Source organism: Pseudorasbora parva, chromosome 15 (genome assembly GCF_024679245.1).
Source record: "Pseudorasbora parva isolate DD20220531a chromosome 15, ASM2467924v1, whole genome shotgun sequence".
Classification (NCBI taxonomy): domain Eukaryota; kingdom Metazoa; phylum Chordata; class Actinopteri; order Cypriniformes; family Gobionidae; genus Pseudorasbora; species Pseudorasbora parva.
This window is the reverse complement of record NC_090186.1, coordinates 40,120,089-40,139,063: the sequence shown is the minus strand read 5'-3', so window position 1 is coordinate 40,139,063 and position 18,975 is coordinate 40,120,089. Positions and strand designations below refer to the sequence as shown.

General features: G+C 39.8%; 3 protein-coding genes across 3 annotated transcripts; all 3 read left to right on the top strand.

Moving 5' to 3' along the window:
* The first annotated feature begins 3,026 nt into the window (after positions 1–3,026).
* Positions 3,027–4,025, top strand: taar1b (trace amine associated receptor 1b). The gene has a single exon (XM_067418717.1). It carries the CDS (start codon positions 3,027–3,029, stop codon positions 4,023–4,025), a length of 999 nt encoding a protein of 332 aa, XP_067274818.1.
* A 7,929-nt stretch (positions 4,026–11,954) lies between these two features.
* On the top strand, positions 11,955–12,983 carry LOC137042031 (trace amine-associated receptor 4-like). The gene has a single exon (XM_067418716.1). It carries the CDS (start codon positions 11,955–11,957, stop codon positions 12,981–12,983), a length of 1,029 nt encoding a protein of 342 aa, XP_067274817.1.
* A 4,524-nt stretch (positions 12,984–17,507) lies between these two features.
* On the top strand, positions 17,508–18,530 carry LOC137042030 (trace amine-associated receptor 4-like). The gene has a single exon (XM_067418715.1). The coding sequence runs from the start codon at positions 17,508–17,510 to the stop codon at positions 18,528–18,530; it is 1,023 nt and encodes a 340-aa protein (XP_067274816.1).
* The last annotated feature ends 445 nt before the right edge of the window (positions 18,531–18,975 follow it).

Here is an 18,975-nt window from a genome sequence, read left to right as displayed (position 1 = left end):
CAAATTGTTCCTACTGGTCAGTTTGGCTGGTTGTCTAGCTAGCCTGTGCTGGTAGATAATGTAACTGCACCATCTGGAGGAAAAAGCCTGTTTTACTATTGGTGGCTATTCAAAATTTGCCGTGATATTTTTTTCTCTTTTTTCCCAGTTATTTAGGAATATGGAAATATGTAATTATATTAAAGATGCCCTATAATGATTTGAAACAACATGTTAAATTGTTCTCTGATATCTACATAGAGGGTATGTGGCTTATTTAAGGGCAAAAATTGTCCAGATACAGTTTTCCAGGTCCATTTACAACCCTATAAATTGTCCCTACACAGAACTTACACACTTAGAAAAAAAGGTACATTGCTGTCACTGGGGTGGTACCAAGCGGCAACCTCCCGCGATCTCTCTTGAAGCCAATACGGAAAAAATGTAAACTGCAATTCCTCAACTGGCCACTAGAAGGCTCCAGAAGGGAGCAGAATCTCATTGAGCGCCATGTTAAAATTCTCAACTTTAAAGCAGAAAAAAACATGTTTACAGCCTGGGACACATTGTGGTTTTGGCTTATAAGGCTAATGTTGATCTTCATGACAACTCTGAGGGGGGTGAATTTTTTTATAACTCATTCGTTTATGTTATATAAAGCCTTAAGGTACTACATAATTAAGGGCGTGGTTACAAGTGGATAGCCATTTATCCGCCGTCTATAGTTATTGCGTCACCTCAGCTCCGCGCACATCCCGCCTTTTTGCCCATTTTCTGTTATCCGGGAGTGACACGCGCTGACTCGCTCACAAGATGGCAACGCCCAGCTCGGCCATACTTTAAGCTTCAGAACGGCTTATCAGAATCCTATGGGTGACGTCACGGACACTACGTCCATATTTTTTTACAGTCTATGGGTGGTACCCTAAGGTTCAAAACCGAAAAGGTACTAATATGTACCTTTAAAGTACTACTATGTACCTTTAAGGTACTACTTTGCCCTCTTAAAGTACTGATATGTACCATTTAGGGGTGAGTAAGTTACAAAGATGTACTTTTGTACCTTAGGGTACCACCCCAGTGACAGCACTGTACCTTTTTTTCTGACAGTGTAGGGTGTAATTCCCTGTTTTTGCCTTATTTGGAAGGGTAATAAATATTAATGTAGAGCTCTGCTCTGATTGGCTTATTTCATCAGCTCACAGCTCACAGCAGTTCAGCGAAGCGGCTCTCTCTCTCATGCGCGGATGATCTGAAAACACCAATAAACAAGTAAGCTGCATTTCAGCAATCTCCATTTGCGATGTATTCAGCCTACATTTTAGACATGTAATTTTTTTGTCAACGATATTGCATGTTTATATAACGTTAGTCACAATTTAGGCTACGCAGTGACTGTGATGTACTCTTAATACAAGCATGCAAAAACATCATAGGCCTACTTCAGTTCTCAAAAATGTAAATATGCAGCTTATATTTTTACAAAATGAATAGCCTTGTCAAATGACTGTCGTTTTAACTTATATGGTGGAAAAGGTGACGTTAAGCAGCGTATCTACGGTTGCATTTTGTAACATACAAAATAATATTAACCTTTGTCTATACAACACTATTTAGTTTTGTATGGTACTTGGAGTTTCCTATTGTTACTGTACTAGCATTTTGTGTCATTTAGACAATGCGGTCTCTCTTTCAATTTAATCAGAAATTAGCTAACGTTAGTCAATAAGTGGATAAATCACTACTTACTGCTTGCAGGAATACAGTGTCCCCTTTCTTCAGTTTAAGACGCTGAGCGAAGCTTGCTTGAAATGGGCCGAACAAACGACCAATTTTTTTGTGGTATCCGATTATAATAAAGCTCAACCATAACTGTTGTCATATGAAAAATCCTCACATCCCCTGCACAGCCTAAACATGACATATGTGTCATGAGAGCAGCTGTTTTTGCTATTTTGCTTTTTAGGTAAAATGTCTTTACCTGCAGTCTCAATGATTCGGCTCTGTGACGTCAGTTCCGCCTGACAATGAACATGTTTGGACAGATGCAAATGTTGGGGGCGTGCATATAATTGATCCCCAACGCTTGCATCACGGTTGGGTTTATGTTGAGAAGCACTTTTTTAAAACGGGTTTCAAAGTGTAGGTTTTTGTACACATCGCCTTATCATCTCCATATAAATAAATGTCCTGACAACACATGACGTTCTACTTGGAGCTGTGTTTCATGAATTAGTTCTATCCCTCTCTTCTCTCCACCTATCACTTGCACCGTGTTCCTGTGGCTGCCGTCGCATCACCCATGTGGATGCTGCACACTGCGATTGTTGAGGAGAGACCCGTCACTAGTGTAAAAACGCTTTAGTTGTACAGTAGTAGTACATATGAAAATGCTTTATAAATGCCTCATTCATTCATTCATTAGCCATTTTGTCAAAACACATTTGAATTCCTTATCTGTCCTTTGTTTTCATGGAGATGGGAATGGAGCTTCTGTATTGATTTCTTCATGTGCAGCTGTTTGCTATTGTAATATGCAAACAAATGCAAAAACTTAGGCACAATTGCTACTCTTACATAATCTACATCATGGATAAATATAGACAGATTGGTTGGACTTTGGCCCATACGTGTATAAAGCAGGTGGAATAATTTAAAATGCGCTTTATTTGCTAACAGAAGCTGGACAGACACATTCAGTTCTTTCTGTAGGAAGTATCTCTATTAATAACATTTTATGAGAAAAGTTGCTGCTTAGAGAGACTATAGTTAGCATCTTTTACATTTCCTTAAAAGGAAAATTCAAGAAGACTAATTTCTCCCTTAGGAAAAATCCCGTAGGACATTTTGTTTGCTTGTTTGTTTTTTAAAGCAGTTTAATTTATGGAGTTATTTATAACCGTTTCTACAATGCCAACAGAACTAATTGAATTAAACAGACTAAAAGCCTCCCATCATATTCCACAAGAATGCTTGTTTAAATGAGGTTTTGCTTCATGTAAAAGATTCATCACCGGCTCAAGCTCAATGGACTATCAAACACTAAAATGGATCTTTGTTACGAGGCTTTGAATGGATCCTGTGGGAAGTATGTACGACCGTACAGTGTCCACATTCCAATGTCCATCACCGTGATCTTGATCACCTTTGTGACTGTCATTGGGAATTTACTGGTCATCATCTCCATTGGGCATTTCAAGCAACTCCACACACCAACAAACCAACTGACTCTGTCTCTCGCTCTGTGTGACTGTCTGCTCGGGCTGTTTGTAATGCCGCTGAGTGCCGCCCGTTCCATTCAGGGCTGTTGGTACTATGGTGATTTCTTGTGTAAGTTGCACACGTGCATTGACATTACTCTCAGCACTGTTTCGATTTTCCACCTTGTGAGTGTGTCTGCTGAGCGTTGTTGCGCCGTGTGCAGCCCATTAACATATCATTCCCGCATCCGTTTTACAACGGTGCTGTTAATGATCTCTACCAGCTGGATAATCCCTTCCATATTCGCTTACGTGATTACCTTCTTCGAGCTCAACCTCCAGGGTGGCAAGGAGTTCTACGAAACACATGTGCGCTGTGTGGGAGGGTGCCACGTCTTCTTTAGTCATGGTCCAGCACTGGTCACCTCCCTGGTTTCCTTCTACATCCCTGGCCTCATCATTATTGGGATCTATTCTAGAATCTACATTGTGGCTCAAAACCAAGCAAGATCTATTAATCATCAACTGAACCAACTAAGGAGACGTTATCCATCGGGAAGCGTGCAACATCGGACACAGAAGGCAACTATAACGATTGCTATCGTGGTCGGAGCTTTCTTGATTTGCTGGACTCCCTTTTTCCTTTGTAACATCCTGAATCCTTTTATTGGCTACACAACACCCCCAATGCTGATGGATGTGCTTGTTTGGTTTGGCTATGTTAATTCCACCTTAAATCCTTTTATTTATGCGTTTATGTATACTTGGTTTAGAAAAGCTGCAAGGATTATTGTAACTGGCAAAATATTTCAAAACAATAGCAGCAGAAAACAGTTATACCTGTGACTAAGGCCTAAAGGCTACAACATACAACATAGAAAAATGTTCTCGCTCCCAGGGCTGCGAGAACAAAATTATGTAATTTTGTTCTCGCAGCCCAGGTTTGGGAGTTCTCGCAGCTTGTTCTCGACACATCGCCTGAGCAGAACTTTTTTCTTGCGGGTGTCCGAGAACTATTGTGTGATTGGTCAAACATTTAAAGTGGGCGTGGTTAATGTAGAGAAACACAGATGATCGGCACCTGCTTTTCTCGTGAAGTATGGAATGTACTGGCCATAGCGAACTTTGTTCTTGCCACCTCGAGAAAATGAACAAATTTCTTTGATCTTGCAGAGTATGCTCCAAGCTTAATTCGGAATAGCACAGCCTACTTGCATACTCTTACTCTTAATAATTTGGGCCAAACAATTTGCTTCGCAAATGGCAACACCTTTTGGAAAATACTGTATAAAAACAACTACGCACAAACTTGCATTAAGATACTTTTTGAAAACCAATTGCAATTTTTTTGAAGGTTTAATATATTGAATGCAATCCCATAATTCCATTAAATATGAAATGTCTGTGTAATATGTGTTCTTTTATTAATTTGCAGGACTTGTTTTGTCCATTTTCTGGAGGGCTTGTCTAATCAGGCCAATAAGAGACTATATTCCGCCTGTTTCGATATATACAAATGTAGCCAACCATTAAAATGTCTACATTATAAAACTGATCCGAGATTAAGTAAAAATCATGTAGACCCTTGGTTCATTGGTTCACTATTGCCCCATTTACACTGCATGGCTCAAGTGACTGAATTACGATTTTTCCCTCTCGTGTGGCAGAGATCGGATATGACATATGAACTCCGGCCTCACTCGTGGGAATAAATCCGATATGATTTGGATACATGCATTTCCATCTGGCATGTAAGTGCTCAAATCAGATATTCATTTAATGTGAGTTGTGCGTCATTGAAAAAGAGACGGAGGCGTTTGCTGTCAACTCAGGTGGACATAAACTTTAATCACAAGCAACAAGGGCTCTCCTCTCTTTTCTCCACCTTACGAGAGCAATGCTGACCTTTAAAGATCAGATTTTCCAGGTCAGAACGTCTTGGCTTTTTCACCATGCAAAAATTAGAGACGGGTCACTTTAAAGGGGTGATAAATTGAGAATTCACCTTTCCCTTGAGCTTTGGATATATAAAAGTTTATGGTAATATAAGAATATCCTCTAAGTTTTAGATCTGAAAACATCCTTGTTAGTCAAAGAAAAACTTTTATAGACACCAGGCCGAGGAAACGATCGTGTGCGCATCTTTACATCATCGCGCGACGAAACACCGCCTCGTTGGGATGACATGGTGTTCACTTAATTTCACTGTGGAATCGTTTGTAGACCAATCTCTGGATTTGCAGACATTTAATATTAAAACACAATGCTACTTCTTCTATATTGGATCCGACAGGAGAAATAGTGCAACACACTTATTTGAGTAAAACGTGTTTTGTATATGTAATAGCATTGCATTGTTATGGATAATTTTGATTATGTGAACGTGTCTAACAGAATATACCTTTAGCATGCTAAAGCAAAGCCCAATGTCCTGGGGCTATATGTTTTCCAGTCAGGCTACAAAAACATAAGCCCGTCGGCAGGCCGATGAATCTCCAGCCGGATCTCACGAAAAATGCGTATAAATAGTACGAGTGTGTAATGTAGTGGAATGTATACGCCAAAACTCATTTTGGCGTGCATATGATACGCTGTTTTTTGCGTGCATATGATACGCACTTTATGCCGTATTATACATACGAACCCCCCACCCCACCACCCTAAACCTACCCAAGAGAGCGCGTCATATATATGCCATAAAGTGCGTATCATATGCACGTGAAAAACAGCATATCATATGCACACCAAAATGAGTTTTGGAGTATACATTCCACGACATTGCACACTCGTACTATTTATACGCATTTATGTGTGATCGGGTTGAAATCTCATCATATTCCGTTTTTTTCTGCGCTATCTCTCTATTGACTTGAAATTTGAAGGGCGCGCACGCACATGCTTATATCGAGCGATCGTGCGGGCCATGATGTAATACAAAAATAATAGTCCAAGCAATCGGGGGTGGATGAGAAATGAATAATTGTGTTTGTTTGATAAAGACGTACTTGAATATTGGACAAAACAGTCAGATTTGGTGATGTGATTGTCAGATCGTCTGTCAATCAAACTTGCGTCAAAGGGTAAATTGTGCATCAAGACCTGCAGTGTAAAAGGCCTAACTGTATCTCATTTCTCTCCAGTGGTTGAATGTATCAGCCATCTCAATTCGGATTTTAATTCATTAGGACCCTATTTGAAAATTGCTTGGTCTATTATTCTTCTCCAAAATGAATTGCATTTTTGAGGGCCTAGACATGCTTGAAAACTCATGAAACATTTCACAAGCATCAGAAGTGGTGAAAATGTACATCTGATTTGGGTTTCAGAATTAGGTGTGGCAAAATGGCTCAATAGCACCACCTTCAAAATGTTTATTAAGTGTAACAGTGGCCAGCTAGTAGTAACCGTGCAAGTAAACCTCACTCCTCTGACCTCAAGAGATGCTCTAGCGACTGATACTAGAGGTGGCAGCCTTTAGTCTCCTTGTTAGAGCGTCCGACTCTCATGTCTGTGGACTTGGGATAAAGTCCTTGCTTGGAGTGGGCAGTTTGAACAGGAGGAGTTACATAAGCACCATTCATACAAGTATGAAATGACATTCAAAACATATATTTTTAGTATTTTTTATTTTTTTAGCCATTTTCCATTTTCTGATGTCTTACTTTAACTCCCCCTAGAGATTTTATTTGATAAACATCATATTTGGTCAGTCTACTCCAAAGGCCTTGGCGACGTTAAATTGTGAAGATCTTGCATTTTCGCTTAAGGGCATGTCTGTGGTGACCTGACAAAATTCGATGTTTCGATGATCCAATGAAAAAGGAAGTTGTTGTAACTCTGGCATAAAATTTCCAATCTGCCCCGAACTTCACACGTTTTATTAGAGTCCTGGCATCGACATGCCAATGTTTAGTTAGTGATAGCACCACCTGCTTTTACTGCATGCTGATTATAATATGCACTCCTGTATGATTTAATACTAAATGTGTATATTAATAAATAATATATGAAGTGTTATTTATTGCTGTTTATGTTGTTATTAGAGTCCAAGGCCATTTGATGCAGATTTTGTTTTTGTTTTTGTGCGTGCGTGTGTGTGTGTGTGTGTGTGTGTGTGTGTGTGTGTGTGTGTGTGTGTGTGTGTGTGTGTGTGTGTGCTTTAGATAATTCTCTGTAGATATTAAACACTTTCATTCTACTCATTTAATCTGCTGTTGGATTTGAAAGTTTGGATCAAAGCGCTGGTGTGTGCTGTTTGTCTCTTGAGTGGCATTTCATATTATGCCTGGAATAAAGATCAGTGGGTGATTTTTGGGTAAATAGGCTGATGTCATACTGCACCTGATGGGTTATTAGTGCTGAGGAGGATGTTGTTGAATTCATCCTAATGACTGACGGTGTTAATGATGGGAATTTACACACACACATTTGGATTTGGAGGCATGTTTGAGAGTCATTAAAATGAAATGGTTGTAGTAAGTCTCATGGGAACTTGTGTTTTTTCATGGGAAAGAACAAACAGAAAACATTAAATCACTACAGAGGAGTGTGTTTGTGTTGATGGGAGGTTTGCTTAGTCCCTATGCATGCATGTTTATGTGATAATAGACATAAAGCAAATGCAAATGTAATTTAATGTGAATTATTTTAATTATCTTGAAATCTTAAAATGTAAAATGTTATCATGAAATGTTGTGCAAAAATCTCTTATTAGAAACAAGAATCCTTCAGTGGATCAAGTGGGTTCACGTAGAACAGTCTCATCGTCTTTTGATTCTAAACTGTATTTCTTTTAGAGTTAAATCATACTTTAATGCTCTTTTGAATAGCTTTGAAAAATAAAAATAAAATATTTTTAGGTTCCCAAGATTATGCTTTTGAAAATTTGAAAAAAATATATTTTGGGCCTTGTGCTCTCCCTGCTTCTATGAAAATTACTTTTCACGGGGTAAATTTTATTTGATTGTGCTTCTGCCAAATCACACAAAAGCTCAAATCAAAAGTCAAATCTTTATCATTTCATAATAATAATAATAATAATAATAATAATAATAATAATAATAATAATAATTTTTTACATTTATATAGTGCTTTTCTAGGCACTCAAAGTGCTTTACATTGAAGGGGGGAATCTCCTCAACCACCACCAATGTGCAGCATCCACCTGGATGATGCGACGGCAGCCATATTGCGCCAGAACGCTCACCACACACCAGCTGATTGGTGGAGAGGAGAGAGATTATATGGGGATTATTAGGAGACCATGATGGACAGGGGCCATTGGGCAAATTTGGCCAGGATGCCGGGGTCACACCTCTACTCTTTATCGAAGGACATCCTGGGACATTTTTAACGGCCACAGAGTCGGGACCTCGGTTTAACGTCTCATCCGAAAGACGGTTTTAGACATTTCATGCAGTGATTATATATTTATTACTGAATTATACATACATTCAATATATACACATACATACACCGATGAGCCAAAACATTATGACTTCCTATTATGTGGTTAGTGCTCCATGTGCTGCCAAAACAGCATTGTCCCACCAAGGCATGGACTCTACCAGATCCCTAAAGGTGTTCTGGTCTCTGGCTCCAGTACCAAGATCCTTGATGTCCTGTAGGTTGCAGATTGTAGCTGCCGTGGATTGAACTTGTTGGTCCAGCACATCCTAGAAATGCTCAATTGGATTGAGATCTGGGGAATTTGGAGGCCAGGCTGTGTATTACACAAATTACTTAAGATATGATAGATGTGATAAGTTATTTAGGATTTTTCATAATTCCGTATTACAGATGCAAACATTAACTTGATTTAGGTTTCTTATCCTATCTTACAAAATCTCATCTTATCTGTAGTTAGGAAATGTCTGCTCCATTGAGTTTGGTAAAAAAAAAAAAAAAAAAAAACAGTTCAGTCTGTTATCAAGCAACCAACAGCACACAAACTGCTTCTGAGGTAAACTAAAATCAACATGGAGAAACAACAGCATGCTTTTAATTTCTGTGCAGCGGAGGTTGATATTTTGATAAGCTCCATTGAAAAGTTAATAAATGTTTTATAAATTGCCTTATGCAAAAGAAAACTAAACGTAAGGTGTTAGTCACTTGAAGAATGAATGAACGGTAATGCTCCGTCTTATAGAACTCCCTCATAAGTGCAGCTCTCATAAAAGAAGGCTGTAAAACAACATCAATATTAGACAGTCTTAAAAGTTAAAATTTGTTAGGCTAAGGCTAAAAGAAGGCTCGTTGGCCCCTGTAATTTTGGTCGAAATTCCTCAACCAACTGCAAAATCATGTGTTGTTGAAGTCTGTAACTTATTTACGAGTATTTTATCATCAAAGTGCAGCACATCCTCTGGCTCCTCCAAAAGTTGTTCCAGCATCAAACGGCGCTGCTCTTTGTCTTTTATCATTAATAAATGTAACGCTCTATACCCAGACGATCTATAATCTATACCCAGATAATCAAGGATATTCACTTCACCTGTGACAGGTCAGTATGTTGTTAAAACTAATAAATGTGCTGCCAGTGAAAATATTGGCAGAGTAAAAAAAAAAATTAAGCAAACAAGCAAATAAATAAACACAAATGTTTTCTAGTACATGTCTCATTTTAATGTTTATCCGGTCCATTTATCATTTATACATGTCCAATTTTAAAAATGTTGCTGTTGTTGTTACTGTTTTACTTAGAATGTTTATTTCTCTGATGTTGTGATTAGACTGAAGAACAAAGAAAAGTTTGTTTGTCCTGTCTATCTCCCTAATGATAAAACTTCAGTTCTGTAGGGCATTATGGATAAACAAGTTGACTGTGGTAATATTGTGACAGGATACAGCTAATAAGCTTCATGTGTTAAGCAGGTGAGAGCTGGTATTAACACCTTTGATTGGTCAGACTCCTTTGAGGATCACTCGTGAAATGGAGGACTGATAACAAGTCTCATGGGTCTAAAGCACAAAGCATCATTAATGAGGTGTGTGTAACTGGCAGCTGTGGATTTGAAGGCCAAATAGACATTTACTGCATGTGCAAAAATCTCTGGAATGGTTTTAAATATAACTATAATAAACGTGTTAAACAAAGCTTTACAACCTCTTCTAAAGGATAAGAGAGAGTCAAGTGCAGAAGTTATTACATAAGCCTTATATAGTTTGTTGTATATAAAAATAACCTTGTCTTATACTGTGAATGCCAATTCTCACTGTACAGTCACCATGACCACAGACATATTATTGGGTTTAGTCTGATCAAGTGTCTTGCCACTGTTGGCATCTTTTGGCATTGGTCAGTGCTTGTTTTCACTGATTAAACATGTTAAATCTGTATTTATTGTGTCGTAGAATTTCTGAGAAGTGGCTTATAATCTAGTGACTGTCCGCATTGGTCGCCATCTGTTAGTGTTTTTTTTTAATAGTTTTAAAGTTGAAATATTGCCAAACATTTTGGGACATTTACATGAAGATGAGCCATCTTTACATGCAGCTGAACATTGTTGCCTTCCCATTCTTAATCTATAGCGTTTAATATCGAGTTGGCCAAACCTTTGCAGCTATACTCTTCTGGGAAGGCTTTCCACAAGGTTTAGGAGTGTGTTTATCTGAATTTTTGAGCATTCTTCTAAAAGCCCAGAGACGACAAACTTTTGTCTCTTGTTTTTTTGGCAACAAAAAAACAACACATACCATAATCCCCCCCCCTCCACCAAACTTTACACTTGAGACAATGCAGTCAAGTAAGTACAATTCTCCTGGCATCTGCCAAACCCAGACTCATCCATCAGATTGCCAAACTAAAGGGCCAAGCCCAAATCCTAAAAAACAACCCCACCACATAATCACCCCTCCACAAAACTTTACACTTGGCAGATTGCAGTCTGGCAAATACAGTTCTCCTGGCAACCGCCAAACCCAGACTTGTCTATCGGATTGCCAGACAAAGATGCAGCTGCTCGGCCATGGAAATCTATTCAACAAAGCCCTTTATGCACTGTTGTTAAGATAATCTAAAGGCCACACAAAGTTTGGAGGTCTGTAGCTGTAGAAAGTTTGCGTCTTCTGCACACTGTGCGCCTTAGCATGCTTTGACCCCGCTCTGTGCTTTTACGTGGCTGTTGCTGTTGTTCCCAATTGCTTATACTTTCTCATAATGCTACTAACAGTTGAGTGTGGAATGTTTAGTAGTGAGAACATTTTTACACTTCTTATTGCACTGGAGACAACCTATCACGGTACCACGCTTAAATTCACTGAGCTCCTGAGAACGACCCATTCTTTCACAAATGTTCGTAGAAGCGTCTGCATGCCTAGGTATACCTGGAAGTGATTGGAATTCAATGATTTAGAGGGGTGTCCCAATACTTCTGGCAATAAAGTGTATATTACTGGTGTTGGCCTAGCTACAATATTTAAATTTTAAATTATTGTATAATAATGTAATATAGGTGTATTATTTTCATTAGTACATACATTTTTTTAATAATCTCTAGAGTTCATGAAGTTTTCGTAACCACAGGTTGACAGGTGACTGGAGTAGGAGGGTTACTTTGAATGTGAGAGTATATATGGACATGACAGAGCTAATCTGAGTCAATTTATAAAGTTGAATTGGATGGGCATGTGCTGTATATTTGTATATCTTTCTTTGTATATATCAGTCTTTACCAAACTGTAATTCATGAAATTGTTCTTTTTATACTTATGTTTATATTTGTCAACCTTTATATGATTACTGAGAAAATCAACTCTGCATCTGAGACAAATGTAATGACTTCAAAAGAAAATGTCACTGAGAACATATTTCTCTGCTATCCACTCCGACTGGACTCCTGTCCAAAAGTACAACGTCTTGCTGTAATTAAAGTGGCAATGTATGTTTTCCTGGCGATGATGATCCTCACAACAGTTTTTGGGAACCTGCTGATCATCATCTCCATCTCTCACTTCAAACATCTTCAGTCTCCAACTCATCTGATCGTTCGCTCTCTGGCTGCCAGTGATTGTCTGCTGGGCTCTTTGGTCATGCCGTACAGCATGGTGCGATCTGTTGAAGGCTGCTGGTATCTGGGAGATGTTGTGTGTAAAGTGCATTCAAGTTTGGACATGACCTTCTGTATCTCTTCCTTACTGCACCTCAGTTTAATATCGGTTGACAGGTACTGGGCCATTTGTGATCCTTTAAGGTACAAAATGAGGGTCACAAATAACACTGTGACTATAAGTACTACCTTCACTTGGCTGTTTTCATTTCTCTACAGTTTTTCTGTCGTGTTTTCAGGGGTGAACAAAATTGGCTTAGAGTCGTTTATCATGCAAATTTACTGTGTGGGAAGTTGTGTTCTGTTTTTTAACAAACAGTGGGGTATTATATGTCCAGTCCTCACATTCTTCCTCCCTGGGACGATCATGAGCTCTCTGTATATGAAAATCTTCCATGTTGCAAGAAAACATGCAAAGGTTATGTCAGAAAGAGTGACTGTGGCGGCAGCAGGAGGGATGAAGAGCCAAAGCTCTGCACACAGAGAAGGAAAAGCAGCAAAAACTCTGGCCATTGTCATGGGCGTTTTTTATCTCTGTTGGCTGCCTATTTTTATTGCTACAATCATTGACTCCTCTCTTAATTTTGTGACTCCAGCCAGTATCTTCGATGCTTTGGTTTGGTTTGGATACTTTAACTCCACTTGTAACCCATTGATATATGGTTTTTTCTACTCTCGTTTTCAGAAGGCCTTTATGATTCTCATATCATCCTGTATTTACGGCTTCAGTGAATCAAGCATCTTGACATTCGAATGAATATGTCAGTCATTTTTTTTTATCAGAAAATCATGTTATGCTTCTCAATAAAGATTTTCTTTCTTTTATGTTTTCATACACTAAGCATGCTGAAGTAATTCATTTTATGACATTGAAAATACGATAAAATAAAAATATGATTTTAGAATCATTGAAATAAATGAATCAAGGAGGTGTTCTAATTAAAACACCTCTTAAATGTATTAAAGCTGTGATATTATTCTTTAATATTCCTTATAACTAGTAGTTATAAATGCAACAGACAGGTTAAACCTAACCAACCCTGTCATGATCAAGCCAGTCATCCCACCTGGGATGTCCTGGATCCTTCACTCATCACTGATTTCCTCCGGTCTCGCCCGGGGGCCCGGAGGAGCGCCTGGGGTCACTTGTTGAGAGAGGGGTACTGTCATGATCCTGGGCATCTTCCCCTTTTCTCTGTCTCCCTCTTGTGGTAACACTCACATCTTCTCCTCCGCTCACTATCTCGCACAGCAGTTTTCCCTTTTTTCTCCCATCTCCTCACCTGTTCCCTTTCTTCCCTTAATTGCTTTTTATTCCCTCTTCTCACCCTGTCTTGTTGTCGACCTCATGTGCAAAACGTCTGTTATCTTGTGTGACCACTTATTCTACTGTGAGTTTACTGCCTTCATACTGTGAATTATCCAGCTGTGCCTGTTTGCAGAGTACCTGGCCAGCGCCTGCTCATGGCCGTTCACCCTCTCTGCTGCCACTACTGTTCTCGCCGGGCCTTAAGCATCTCCGGGTCCCTGGCCACCATCCTCGTGGGAGTTTGTGTTGTTAATCTCCAGCCACCTCACAGTTTCTGTTCTGGCTCTTGTTGATGCCTGTGATTTGTATTCTAATTATTCATTTTGGACAATTTCCTTTATCTATTAAAGACTTTAATAGGTTTATTGCACCCCGCCCTGGTTTGCCATCATTCTTACCTAACAAACCCATTTTATCCATGAGACCTCTACACTATAAAAAAAAAAAGTCACAGCCTGACATTTTTAAGTACAATCAACTTGGATGTTAAAGTTATTTCAGCTTAGATTATGTTAAACTGACTTAAAAAAATTAGTTGCATTTTGCATAACTTACAAAAAAAGTTTAACATTCCTAACTTATTTTGATACGTTAAAACAATGTAAAAACATGTTGTCATAACTTAGTGAACATCATTTTTTACAGTGTATTTTAACATTCAAAATCCTTAATGAAAAGATGCAGAAACGTCTCGGTTACGTATGTAACCCTCGTTCCTTGAGGAGGGAACGGAGACGTAACGTCAGTTACTGACCAATGGGGGTTTCGCCTAGAAGCCAATCATCTTCGAGATCTTAGAAAACGCCCAATGGCAGTGCCAATGCCATGGACATGCAAGATTTGCATGCGTAACTCCGCCTACCCACATGGGTATATAAGGAGGTAGCTGGCATGATCGCATTATGTTTCTGCTTCAGAGTCAAGAGCATCTTTTCACTCCTGCAAGCCTGAATTCTGAAGTCCTCTCTTCAGTCTTCGAGACGAGCGGTTCTCCAGGGTGTTGGTGTAACGGCGCGTTCCAGCGATCTCGCATTGCCTGCCTGCTGATCTGTGCAGTGATCTGCAACAGCTGTGTGTGTTTTCCCTGAGCGCTTCGGCACTCTGCAGAGCTTCCCCTCACAAAAAGAGCTTTTGTGTGGCATGTCTTTTTCAAGACGGTTTGCCCGCGCACTTCCGGGTGCGGTCGATATCTGTTGCTGTCTTTGGGACGCATTCACTGCTCGACGTGTTTAGGCCCAGCACGTTCGGACAGTGTTTGTGGATGTGCTGTGTTCCCTCTGCGGGAACATGACCATCGCGATGTTGTGGTCAAGACTCAATGATCTCTGTAAAGAGAGAGAGTCCACTCTGCCACACCCCGATCTACCATCTCCGAGAGGACTGAAGGACTGAAGCGGTGGAACCGTCTGCTGACGCCCAGTTTGTTTTGTTCACACTCCAGATAGCAGCGAGAGGTCGACTGCCGCATCTCAAGGTGGGCTAGAGTCCTTTGAGGATGACGATTCGGCTATGCTCCGCCTCCGGGTGTGGTAGCACTGTAGAATCTGACCTAGAGTTGACAGCCATGTTATCTCACCTCGGGCTGGTGTGGAACTCCGCCCTGTCACGAGTGCTCGTGGTTGGTCGATTGGTTTTTGGAGGTGGCACCCGACAGCTGCGGGCCCCGCCCCCAATGCCATTTCACACCCGAGATGCATGAGGAGTGCACGCGGTCCGGGAGATCCCTGTGTCTTCCCGCGACCGTTCGGTGGCCTCCTCCGCCTTCTCTGCCCTCGAGGGGTCGCGGCCTTAACAACTATGCCAAAATTTGACTTACAACATACATAATGGTATCTACTAACATGCATTACTTGTTCAAATTAAGTACTGACCAAACTGTTTTACAACAATGAAATTAACATTCCAACCTTTAATCCATTTTTAAGAAACAGGATGAGTTAAATTTGTTTTTTAATCAGCACAATTAATAATTCTAGATACCTTATAATTCAAACTGTTTTGGTTTTAAGATGACACTGTGGGGAATGTCATAGTGTCTTTCACATGAGAAACTAGACCAATCTTGATTGGTGCTGCATCATAATGTAGCATGTGATGGTGTGCTATAAAGGCACCTGGAACACTACAGTGTTAGCTTGTGGTTGGCTGAACCAATTCAGGAGGTGTGGAAAAGTGATGCAGTATCTTTTTCCCTTTTCGGCTAACAAGGGTTACAGTCCTAAACAGAGATGTTCTCTTTTGATGGAACTTGTGCTGCGTCGAAGATGACATTATGGGGAACAAATACCCACTGCCCCACACTGACTAATGCCTACCTTGGTGTGAAGCTGTCCAGGGCCAGGCACAACTTATGAGCACTTGCACAATTGTGATCCCAGTGCTAGAGGAAGATCCAGACTGTAAAATCTTATGGATTTGTGCACAGGGACCTTGTGAAGGGAAACCACCAGTAGCAGGGCTTTCGGAGATGCCAGAATTCAACCTAATTGGCAGAGGCAAAGGCAAACTGTGCACCTCGTAGACCATAAAAATTATCTGCTTTGAGGCCGGGGATCTCTTCCTAGGTGACCCAAAACACACCATTAGCTGGTCCAGCTTCCTTCAACGAGAGGAACTATGCATATACATCCATCAGGCATAACATTATGAACACTGACAGGTGAAGTGAATAACAATGATTATATCTTCATTAACCCGCGTGTTAATGGGTGGGATATATATCAAGCAGCAAGTGAAGTTGATGGGAAAATGGACAAGAGTAAGGATTTGAGTTACAGTTTTTAATTGTAGTGTCTGTTCTCTAACTGAACTGATTTTATGAAAATGAACCGGATGGGAAAGTGATCCAATGATTCAGTAGTGGTGGCTTTTTGGATTGGCCTCGTAGGGCAGGCACTGTTTCATTCAGCTAAACGCGTCAACATGTGGATGGGGCCTTAGTTTAGCCATACATGTTAATGAATGTATTAATTATCAAACATGTACTAACATGTATTGATGCTGCTGTTAACGCATACGTTACAATTGTAAAGTGTTACCAAGTTTTTTTGTTTTTAGTTTAATATAACAACCCTGATTTTATGTGAACAACATTAATGGACCCACTTTATATTAGGTGGCCTTAACTACTATGTAGTAACATTTTAATTAAACATTTGATGCAATGCACTTATTGTGTACATACATGTTTTTACATTGTACATTTTAAATAATACCTGCATGTAATTATGTCTGTAATTAATTTCTGTAGTTACATTTGTAATTACAAATTGGCACTTCCCTTACCCCCTAACCCTACCCTTAAACTGACCCTTATCACCACACCTGTCCCTAACTCTACCCTTAAACTGACCCTTATCACCACACCTGTCCCTAACTCTACCCGTATCCCACCTCAATATCAGCAAACGTGTTTTGCAATACAATTTGAACACAGTAAGTACATTGTACTTATTTTTTGATGTAAGTACATAGTTCTTAAGGCCACCTAATATAAAGTGGGGCCACATTAATTAATTTTGCTGTGTACCAACAATTAATTATGATGATGGTGTAATGCGTCTCCAACCCATCCATTGATCTTCAAATTAGGACTCATTTTATCATTTTAATCTCCTGAGATGATGATGTTGTTGTAACTATGCGTTACACTGACAGAAGTGTATGTGTGTGTGTGTGTGTGTGTGTGTGTGTGTGTGTGTGTGTGTGTGTGTGTGTGTGTGTGTGTGTGTGTGTGTGTGTGTGTGTGTGTGTGTGTGTGTGTGTGGGCGGGGGGTGGGGGTGAAATACCTTAAATCTGAGAGTATATATGGACAAGACTGACAGTCCATTTAGGGAGTTAAACTATAGATGAGCATGTATATAAATGTTCACCTTTCTTTTGATATTAGCCTTTACCATCCTTTCAAAATAATTTTGCTTATACTTTGCTTTTTTACAATTAAGAAAATCCTCTCAGCATCTGGAGCAGACATGATGACATCAAATGAAACTAACACTGAGAATGTGCTTCTCTGCTATCCACTCCGACTGGACTCCTGTCCGAAAGTACAACGTCTTGCTGTGGTTAAAGTGGCAATGTATGTTTTAATGGTGCTGATGATCCTCACAACAGTTTTTGGGAACCTGCTGATCATCATCTCCATCTCTCACTTCAAACATCTTCAGTCTCCAACTCATCTGATCGTTCGCTCTCTGGCTGCCAGTGATTGTCTGCTGGGCTCTTTGGTCATGCCGTACAGCATGGTGCGATCTGTTGAAGGCTGCTGGTATCTGGGAGATGTTGTGTGTAAAGTGCATTCAAGTTTGGACATGACCTTCTGTATCTCTTCCTTACTGCACCTCAGTTTAATATCGGTTGACAGGTACTGGGCCATTTGTGATCCTTTCAGGTACAAAATGAGGGTCACAAATAACACTGTGACTTTAAGTATAACCTTCACTTGGCTGTTTTCATTTCTTTACAGCTTTTATGTCGTGTTTTCAGGGATAAATGCAGTTGGACTAGAGATGCTTATATTGCACGTTTACTGTGTGGGAAGTTGTGTTCTGTTTTTTAACAAAGAGTGGGGTATTATATGTCCAATCCTCACATTCTTTCTTCCCGGGACGATCATGAGCTCTCTGTATATGAAAATCTTCCATGTTGCAAGAAAACATGCAAAGGTTATGTCAGAAAGAGTGACAGCAGGAGGGCTGAAGAGCCAAAGCTCTGCACACAGAGAGAGAAAGGCAGCGAAAACTCTGGCCATTGTCATGGGCGTTTTTTATTTCTGCTGGCTGCCTTATTTTACTGTTACTGCTGTTGACCCTTTTTTAAATTATTTAACCCCAGCTGATGTTTTTGATGCTTTAGTTTGGTTTGCATATTTTAACTCCACTTGTAACCCTTTGATTTATGGTTTTTTCTACCCTTGTTTTCAGAAGGCCTTTAAGATTCTTATATCCAATTATATCTGTGGCATCATGGATTTAAATACCTCAACTTTTGCATGAATACGGCACACATATTGAATATGGCACACTAATTGAAAAGCATTACAATAAATATTTTTTCTCATGAACTTTATGTATTTACTGGAAGCAGTGACCTAAATAATTTTAGTAATCTTGGACATGACACATGTGACGCTAAAATCAATGTTGCAATTTTTTTTTTTTTTTATTGACATTTTCAGAGAAACTCCAGAAATTATTTTGTACTATGTTCTGTCGTTGAAACGACAGAGGGCGACTCGGAGTAATTCTTCTGTAAACCATCAGGAAAAAGCATTGAAAAGAAGTGGGCTAATGTCAAGGGGGTAATCTAGCACTCGGAAAGCGTTCCACCCCTAGGGGCGGCCATTGCTAACCAAACCATCACCTGCTGTTGGCATCCCATTGACTCCCATTCATTTTTGAGTCACTTTGACAGTGAATAACTTTACATCTGAGGCGTTTA